The sequence below is a fragment of the Amphibalanus amphitrite genome, unplaced genomic scaffold (assembly GCF_019059575.1).
Source record: "Amphibalanus amphitrite isolate SeventyFive unplaced genomic scaffold, NRLGWU_Aamphi_draft 000434F_arrow, whole genome shotgun sequence".
NCBI lineage: Eukaryota > Metazoa > Arthropoda > Thecostraca > Balanomorpha > Balanidae > Amphibalanus > Amphibalanus amphitrite.
In genome coordinates this window covers 487,187-496,941 of record NW_024881928.1, presented here as the reverse complement: position 1 = coordinate 496,941, position 9,755 = coordinate 487,187, and the positions used below count along the sequence as shown (strand labels likewise).

The 9,755-nt window shown below is 52.3% G+C and overlaps 1 protein-coding gene across 4 annotated transcripts; it reads left to right on the top strand.

Moving 5' to 3' along the window:
• The first annotated feature begins 43 nt into the window (after nucleotides 1-43).
• Nucleotides 44-9,214, top strand: LOC122391362 (pre-mRNA-processing factor 39-like). Of its 4 annotated transcripts, none has more exons than XM_043385166.1 (13): nucleotides 44-74; nucleotides 1,770-2,755; nucleotides 3,195-3,320; nucleotides 3,536-3,684; nucleotides 4,058-4,183; nucleotides 4,461-4,656; nucleotides 4,881-4,991; nucleotides 5,341-5,505; nucleotides 6,763-6,898; nucleotides 7,290-7,495; nucleotides 7,625-7,866; nucleotides 8,082-8,231; nucleotides 8,475-9,214. In XM_043385166.1, exons 2-13 carry the CDS (start codon nucleotides 1,787-1,789, stop codon nucleotides 8,809-8,811), a joined length of 2,913 nt encoding a protein of 970 aa, XP_043241101.1. In that variant the 5' UTR covers nucleotides 44-74; nucleotides 1,770-1,786; the 3' UTR covers nucleotides 8,812-9,214. The 4 variants fall into 4 exon arrangements, with proteins under 4 accessions (XP_043241101.1, XP_043241100.1, XP_043241103.1 ...); XM_043385165.1 differs by having other exon boundaries at nucleotides 44-181; XM_043385168.1 differs by having other exon boundaries at nucleotides 72-181; nucleotides 2,926-3,320.
• The last annotated feature ends 541 nt before the right edge of the window (nucleotides 9,215-9,755 follow it).

Sequence of the window (9,755 nt, the reverse complement as noted above, 5' to 3'; positions counted from 1 at the left end):
TGTAGTAGTAAATTTGGTAGCACTGACTAAAGTGCGGCATACATGAGCCGTATTTGACGATTCCGGCGGACGGCGTGAGTTGTTGGGATTGTCGATATCAATATATTGATTTTTATGCATTTCAATTTATGGTTTTCTGAGCGATTGTTTCAATATAATATTTAACTTTCAGGTGCATAAGGTGAGACAATCACTGTCACCATTTGTTGTCAGAGTTGGATGTGCTGGAACATTGAGATCCGGGGCGAATGATTCCCCATTCAAGGGCAGTAGGGTCCGAATTTGAATATTTTTTCCTTTTTTAAAATGCTTAAAAAAGCAAACACTTACTTGGTGACTACAATGAGCTACAACTAACTACAATGAAAACGTTAGGCTGCGTCAACCTCTCCGACCACAGCTTGCGCTTGACAAATGGTTTTAGAGTTCACAGCAGCATGTTACTTTGATTTTCTGTGTGGCCTAATTTGCAAGGTGTTGGTGTTTGTTCGGGTAATCGGTAACTTGGAATGGGATTTTCAGGCTAAACTTTTGTTAGTTGAACCATGTTTGATTATCCAGCCAGTATTGTGATTTTTTCTATGAAGCCCTTCTTTTCTGTCTCTACATTTATTATCAGGTGTCATTTATTTTCATCATAAACAGGGATGAGGAGCCGGAGCTGGAGTCGGAGCCGGAGCCGGCATATTTTGCCCGGAGCCGGAGCCGGAGCCGGAGCCGTGAAACAATATAGCCCGGAGCCGGAGCCGGAGCCGCCAAAAAGGGGGCGACTCCGGCTCCTTTTTATTTTTTGAAGAGGAAAAAATAATTGACCCAGTTCGGTTTGACAGTACAAGGCAGTAAAACATATGGTACTGTTGGCCTCAAGATAAGGGCCCAGGCTACCTGTAGTTTTGATGCGGTGAATACCCTCACCCTCGCCACAATGCGAGTGGGGGTGGCGCTGGCTAGGAGGAGGGTTGCACTCGGCCCGAGTTGTGGCGAGGGTAAGGGTATTCACCGCATCAAAACTACAGGTCGCCTGGGCTCTTATCTTGAGACCAATAGTACGTCATGGGCCATCAAGTGAATGAAAAAAGCCGAATATCCCCAGCATCCCACAGTCCAATCAACTTCCTGTTTACTCCCCCCCCCCCCCACGTCTGCTGCATCCCCAGAACATGAGGACCGGTCATCAGGTGATGGCCATTGTTTTGAAGCCAGTGCAGTGGACTGCGACTCCCAGCACCGTCTCTTCCCCCCACCCCACCCCCCAATGCAGCCCGAGACGGGTGTCAGCTTAAGATGGTTCAGTGAACTCCGATTCGCGGCGACTGCGTTTCCAATGCCATCGCTTCCTAGTCCTTTGTTCTGCCAGGTGCGTTTGCGTTTGCGGAGGTGCGTTTGCGCGGGGACGTGGTGAGCCGGTCATGGCAAAGAGTAACGCGTATAGCCAATCCAATTTTTTTTCCACCCGTATTTGATTGATTGCATAGGGGATGTACTGAGTCGGAGCCGGAGCCGCCGGAGCCGGAGCCGCCGGAGCCGGACCATTTTACTCGGAGCCGGAGCCGGAGCCGGAGCCGCCATAACATTTCACCCGGAGCCGGAGTCGGAGCCGGAGCCGATTTTTTCTCCGGAGCCGGAGCCGGAGCCGGAGCCGTCTAAAATTTCCACGGCTCCGCATCCCTGATCATAAACAATCTTCTCAGTCCTCAAACCAGTATTGGTAACTAAATTGTTACTGCTTAATGTTTTTACTCTAGTCCAATTTGTTGTATCTGTTTCAGAATCAGACAATCCTGAGATGAGCTCAGAGGCACCAGAGCAGCCAACTGCTGAGGATGTCTCCTTTGCTGACATACTGGACCAACCGGAGGGGTCCAACCCGTCACCTGCGGAGAAGGTGAAGGAGGCTGCTGTGACAGAGGCTCCCTCCACAAATGGAGATGCCGCACCAGAGACAGATGGCACTGTAGAACCTGCAGAGCCGATGGAGGTGTCTGAAGGGGTGACAGGTGCTGCTGGTGATGCAGGGGCCACCTCAGATGAAGTGGCAGCTGCAGAAGAGACCAAGGTGGCTGAAGAAGTGCCTGTGGATGCAGAAGCAGCACCAATGGATGATGAAGCACCAGTCACTGAGAATGCACCTGCTGCTGCTGAAGCTCCTGCTGCTGCTGAAGCTCCTGCTGCTGCTGAAGCTCCTGCTGCCAATGAAACAGTTAGTGCTGAGGAAGCATCGGCAGCCAAGACTAAAGAAAACTCTGCCCCAGAGAAATCGAAAATGCCTTCAGGGGAGACGGCATCAGCTGAGGCTCCAGCTGAAGCTGCCAGCTCCACATCCAAAGAAAGCTCAGAACCTGAGCCCTCTGCCAAAGAAAGTTCTGCACCAGATTCTGCAACTAAAGAGGATGCTCAGATGGAGTCTGTCTCTGAAAAAGCTAAAACTGAATCGAAACCCACTACAAAATCGCCAGGACAAGTCGCTAAGCCAGCATCCAAGCAAGCAGCAGATACCAAGCCTAAAACAGCCTCGAAAATCACCACTGCAGCTCCAAAGACTGATGCTAAGCCCACCAAGACTGCTGCAGCATCTGATAACAAGTCGTCAGCGCGGAAGCTCCCGCCGGGCGCGGAGCCTATTCGGGAGTTCAGCAATAAGGCCAAGACGCCGGAGCCGGAGCTGACTGAGCTGGAGAAGCTGTGGAAGCCAGTGAAGCAGAACCCAGCCGACTTCACGGCCTGGACGCTGCTCATTCAGTACGCGGAGAACCAGGTACGTGCCCGGAGACGGGAGGGGACGTCTTCTCGGCGAAAAGGTGTGTCCTCCATTCTGTTCAACATGCTGCTTTCCTCCTATGTTTATTTTCAGATGCTGGATTTATTACTTTTCGGGTGATAGACGGTGATGTGTCTGTGTGTTTAACCCACTCCTTTCTCAAACAGATTCAGTATGGACGACAAAGAAGCGTAGTAGTCGCAGCTTCCGTAAGCCAAAAACCACCAGGAATCAGGTGATGTTGTTTTGTCGAACACCTCTGAATTTCTGAGATAAATTCATTCTGGTATTCATCACATTTTCTCGAATGAGCCGTCATCCACGTTTCCCCGTCACCCTCGCCCCACTGGACGCTGCGCCACGCGCGCGGCGCCGCTGCTTTGACCGGCATGGGCGGCCAGTGTGTGGCGCTGACTGCTGAGCTGCGTGTTCGCAGTGTTTCATGGAGGACATTCGCAGCGTGCTGAAGGCGTTTCTGGCGCGGTACCCCTACTGCTACGGCTACTGGAAAAAGTACAGCGACCTGGAGAAGAAACGAGGCACGATCGAGCTCTGTAATGAGGTGAGAAAGAGACAGCAGGCTGGCTGCTACCTCACCCACAGCCGTCCGATTGTCGTCCCCATCAGCTGTTCTCATCGATACGAGTAACGATGTTTTCACTTCTCCGTTTGCGATTCTGCACCATACACATTGAGTGTACCTACCTATCCTGAGCTACTCCGCCACCTCCCTGAGGTTTGTACTGAAGCTGGCCCCCTGCCCCTGACGCCCTTCAGGTGTTTGAGGCCGGCCTGGCGGCGGTGCCTCTCAGTGTCGACCTGTGGCTTCATTACCTGCACCACCTGCGGTCAGTGTATGAAGACAAACCGGAGGTCGTGCGCGCCGGGTTCGAGCGGGCAGTGGCCGCCTGCGGCACAGAGTTCAGGTGAGGACACTTAGAGTTACGGTGAGGACACACGGAGTTAAGGTGAGGACACTCAGTTCAGGTGAGTTACCGCGCATTTACTCGTCACGGATTTTAAGCTCTGTCATTAGAAATCTACCAGCCTTCACTTTTTCAGATTGTTTCTGAGACCATCACGAAAATTATTAGGGACTGAGTTTCCTTTCCCTGACGTGGTATATTTGACAGGTCGGACTGTTTGCTCTGTTTGAGCTAGTTGGCCTAGCATTGCACCCCTTCCTCTTCCAAATAGAATCGTCTGCGGCAGCTATGTGTGAGAAGCGGCTGATGGTCTCCCCAGGTCGGACCGTCCGTAAAAGCAGTACACTAGCTGACCTGACCTTGCCCTCCCCAGGTCGGACCGTCTCTGGGAGCAGTACGCCAGCTGGGAGGCAGCCAACAAGGAGCCGGTGAAGGCGCTGGCCGTCTACAAACGCGCCATCGCCGTGCCGACGCTCTCATACAGGACACACTTTGAAAAGTAGGTGACGACTGGCGATTGGAAACTGATTGGATGCTGTTAAAGCTAAGGGACACATTAAAGTATTTTGAAATTGATTGGTGTTGATTCAGCCACAGGGCTGCCCTGGCATTTCCAGGTATAATACTTTGGTTGACGTTTTTCGGTCATCTAATTTATTGCCTACAAAGTTAATTCAACATCACATTTCGCCGGTAGTGGCTTTATCTTCGTATAGCTATGGGACCAGGTCCTCGACGTTCTTGACGTTCCCTTGACGGCTCTTCTCCCCTGCTAGCCTGGAGCAGTTTGTCGGCGAGACGCCGCCGCAGGAGCTGCTCACCGTGGAGGAGTTTCTGGAGGCGCGTCGCGCCGTGCTGGCCGAGCTGCGGGCCTCGGAGCCGGCGGCGGCGCCCCCTGCAGCCTCCACGGACCTGCTGCCGCCCGGCTGTGACGAGCCGCCGCCCGGCGTGCCCGCCCAGCCGGCGGGACTGGTGAGCGGCGGCCGAGCGGGATCTGGTGGGGACAGACTAGGGAATTGCGGGAGCACCCACTGAGTAATCAGGGTACCGGGCATGTGCTGCACTTTGTGAAGTATACGTATTCTATGCATATGGTATTGTTCCCTGTTTCGACGGTTTCATTAGCTGATTTGTGTTATCGATATTGTTTGTTTCGGTGTTAGTCCTGACTGTCTCATTTTTGTCCCTCGCCTCAGAGCTCAGACGAGGAGTGTGTGAAGCTTCGCGCCAAAATTCTGGCGCCACTGCGTCAGCTGCACAAGGACACGGAGAAGCAGGTCTCGCTCAGATGGAACTTCGAGGAGGGGGTACGTAACACATTTCATATCCTGCTGTTGAGGCTGTACTTATCTTTACTGCTTTATTTTCCTATTGTTCAGAGCATTTGATTGATGATTCCATATTTTTAGCAGGAGACATAATATCGGACAGATCAGTGTCGCTTGTGCTAGGAGTTTCTCTGGTCACTGATGATAAATGTTCGTTGGGGCAGCTATTGATTCGACTGTTCGTTCACAGCCAGAGGGCTTGAAATCCTAGATTATTTGTTTTTATTTACGACGTCCATGCTGGCTTCGTATTGCTGTATCTTTTAGTAACATTGTCGTCTTTCGTACTGGGAATTACCTGACTTAATGTCTCCCGTCTTCCTCACAGATCAAGCGTCCGTACTTCCACGTGAAGCCTCTGGAGAAGGTGCAGCTGAAGAACTGGAAGGCCTACCTGGAGTTTGAGATCGAGCAGGGCGACAAGCACCGCATCCATGTGCTGTTCGAGAGGTGCATGATCTCCTGCGCTCTCTATGAGGAGTACTGGCTCAAGGTAACTGGACTTTCGGCATTGGTGTACCGGGTGTCCCAAAAGTAAGGTCATGATTTAAAACTTAAATATCTCGAGAAGTAAGAGTCCGAATCACTTCCAATTTTAACACGTGCAAGGTACATCCATAAAATTATTTTCTTGCATGCTTAAACCATTTTTGATCATAACTACACCGAGCAGTAGGCTTAAAACTGAGAAGGTCGAAATTCAACTCTTAGAGAGGGTCCGTCATTAAAACAAAGGGTAAATACCGCCCAGTTTTCGGCCCTAAGCAGACCCTATCAGCTCGCCCTATCTCTGAACTCATGCATAGTTTCGCCTCAACCGGTAAAACGTCAGAAAAAAGGTATAATGTACGCACAGGACATGTATACTTAGCCACCTGTGCTTCGAGGTCCTGAGGACGACAGCGGGAATCGGGTGAAAATAAATCAAGAGAGGGGGCCGAGAGTCCTCCCAGTGGTTCTTCCGCTCGTCGCAACGCAGCTATGCCGACACCATCAACCAGCAGTGGTTTCAGCAGGATGGAGACTATGCTTGCACCGTCCTGAAGATCATGCATTGTCTCCGAGAGTGGATGTGAGATCGCATAATTTTCAGTCAGGGCAACGCCATTGAAGGCCTCCGCGGTCACCTGACGTTACACCTTCATATTTTTATTCTCTGGGTACACAACGGAAAGGTTGTCTTTTAGGACAACCCAACGAGCCGGGAAGAACTAAAGGATGATCCCTCCGAGCAAACATAAGCGGCATCTCACCAGAGAATCGCTCCAGAATAGTGGAGGAAGTAAAACGCAGTCTATTCGTGCACGCGGCCCGAAATGGTAGCCATGCAGAAAAGCAGCAAATGTGGGGCTACGAGCCAATGTATTGACTCATATGTATGTCAGAATGAAATTTTATAAAATGCTCTTTCATATGATGTCCTATTTATTCCTATCCATCGCGTATTTTTGGCGGTGTGGCCAAAACAAATGATGACCTTACTTTTGGGACACCCGGTATGTTGCGTAACATATTGCCATGTGTGATGCACATACTTCAATAGTATTTTGCCTTTTTCGATGCTTTCACCTTAGCGACTACCCGCGACGTGCCTTGGTGACCTCTAAGAAATAATGATTTGTGGAGTTTCATCAATCCAAAGTACGGAACGCACTGAATAATTTACTAGCGTCCTAGTTACCAGGCACTTAAATCCTCTGGGGACTCTCCCCTTCTGACCTGCCTGACGGATCTGTCTCCCTTTCGTCAGTATGTGCGCTACCTGGAGTCTCTGGAGCCGTGCGACTGGGACGCGGTCCGCTCAGTGTACCGGCGCGCCTGCTGGACCCACCTGCCCGACAAGCCGGCCATTCACCTCATGTGGGCCACCTTCGAGGAGAAACAGGGTCAGTTCGGGCCACGGGGTGGGGACGATGGGACTGAGGAGTTGGGGGAATGGATGGTTGTGGGATGGTGAGGGAATGGAGTTACTATATGTGCCCTGATTTGGGATCGAAGCGAAACTGCTATGTGGCGAGAATGCCAGCCGCGGATACAACATGACTTGATAGGCTATAACGGAAGTGGACATAACAGTTTTCGAACACTTATAGTTTACTTTTCGAGATATAAGGTGTAAGGTGTTGCTGACTACTGCTTAACTGCCTTAGGCTGATAGTGTGGTGTTTTCACCCTCAGCATTCCGCTGTCTAATTTGTTGAAGACGTACAGGACTTTGGGCATATATCGATCTCTGATCCCCGTCAGTTGACCCCTTCTTACTTTCACCTTTATCAGGTGACCTGGACGCCGCCGCCGAGGTGATGCGGAGAATCAGCGCCCAGGTCTCGATGCTGGAGGTAACTCTGCGCAGCATCAACCTGGCCCGGCGCGCCGGAAAGCTGGACGCCGCCGAACGGATGTACGCCGAGGCGCTGAAGAGCACCGAGCACCGCGAGACGGCTGTCGTCATCGCCGTCAAGTTCGCTCGCTTCCTGAATAAGGTGAATAAGTGACTCCCTACCATCATTCCTTCAGAGATGAGTCGGACAAGAGAGTGGACTAGCTAGTTACTGAAATGTGTATATTGTATTCATTGTTATTAAGTCGCTGACCAGACCACTTTTCTCCAGATTCGCGGCAATCGGGAGAAGGCTCTGGAGGTTCTGAAGGAGGCGATCCGGCTCGACCAGACCAACATGCGTCTGTACATGCAGCTGGTTGACGTGGCCTTCCAGAGCCGACCGGTGGATGTCGCCCTGGTCAAGGAGACCTTCCAGACGGCCCTGGAGGCGCCGTTCGAGCAGAAGGACAAGCTGACGCTGACACACCGGCGAATGGAGTTCCTGGAGGAGTTCGATACGGACGCAGAGAGGTGAGCGCTGAGTGTTCCATTTTTGTCATGGCAGTTTTATACGGAATGTTGTGGTCTGTTTGTGTGCCATATAATGATATTATCTTTGTAATTATCTCGTCCGATCAACGAACATTCAGGTTCAGGTCACTGGCCGCGAAGTACCGTTTCCTCCTTGACTTAAGTCTCCGCCGAGTCCTCTGACCCATCCCCTCCCGTGGCGATATGGCCCGCAGCATTCAGAAGGCGCACGAAGAATACTACGGCCTGCTGAAGGTCGTCAAAGCCGAGGCCAAGAAGAAGAAGCAGGAGGAAGAGGCCGCCGCCGCCGCCTCCAAGGCGAAAACCCCCTCCGGGAAGCGGAGCGCCTCAACCTCTTCAAACGGGTACGTGTCTAATGGTCACTAACGGAATCGAATGGTGTTTCGTAGTCGGATCAGAGGATATTTTCGTCGGAGATAAACGTCAACACTTAGCTATTCACTTACAGTTACCGTTGTTAGTTGTTTTTAGCTCGTGACGATAAAATGTCGAAATCACTGGATTTGACACCACTCCAGATTCAGTTTACTGCTGTCTGACCTCTGATATGAGGATCTCTGACCTGACCTCTGACATCCCGTCGACAGGACGGACAAGAAGGCGCGCACGGACTCGACCTCGGGCGCCGGCAGCGGCACCCACATCCCCACCATCACCGAGACTCCGGCACGGGCCGCCAAGGCCGCCCCGACACCCTACCGCGGCGCCGCACCCGGCGCGCCGGGGTCCCAGTTCTCCCAGCCGCCCCCGGGGCCGCCGCAGGCCGCCTACCAGGGCTACAACCAGATGCCCCCGCAGCAGCAGCAGCCGTACCAGTACCCGCCGGGCGGATACCAGCAGCAGGGGGCGCCCGGCTGGACCGGCTACCCGCCCCAGTACAACTACAACCAGTACGGCCAGGGCTACCAGTATCCCTACCAGTAGCGGTGACATGCATAAAGTCTGGTGTGATTCTCGGCCAATAGGTGGCTCTGTGGACGGTGAGGTTCAGTTTATCATCTTGGGACCGATTTGAGGCGACCTGACAAGACGTTGAAGTGTTTTGTACGGGAGTGATGTGATGTACAGACCATTTTTTGAAGTGATGGGGTCGTGTGACAGCTGGGATTTCATTTGGCTGCGACAGAGCTGCGTTAGGTCCTCCTTGTGCTATAAACGTGCGGATCGACTCGTGGTGACTCCATGGTCATTCTGGGCCACCCGTACTATCTCCCATGGTGTGTGTCACTGGCCCGGGTATTCGCCATACGTCAGGGTTATTCATTTGATCACCACACTTCTCGTGTTGAGCGCACGGGCGGTCATCAATAAACTGGTACTGAGTATCGCTTCATGCGTATTTACTGATAGTCCGACATGCTGGTAGGTCGGAAGGAGAACGTTTGTATTGATAGCTACACAGTTTTGCATAATATGTGATGAAAATCGTGCGATGGGGTATGCTCAAGGCATCGTCACCTACCTGGCACCACCGGCAGCGCACGAGACTGGCACTCCGACCGGTGGGAGCGCGGCCCGCCGCACTTCAGCGGGCAGTTACGCACTGCGTGATGAAAATCGTGCGATGGAGTTTGCTCAAGGCACTGGCATATTTGACCTGCGCTTTTTGCGAGAACTGCGAAGGGGTGAAACCTCTACCTGTATCCGCAATTCCTTTGTTCTTGGCTGCCCTATTGGTTATTTTTATCGATATTTTGTCTTTCTCCACTTTTTGCGTATGGTCGATGGCATCACAAGTGTAACCTATCACCCTTCACGTCCCACAAAGCCATTCAGCCTCGATTCCCTCCGACATACATCATTGGCCGATGGGCGCCCGTTGTCGGCTGGCCGGCGTCCAGAGGTCGCCTCCCTCCCCCCCCCCCCGG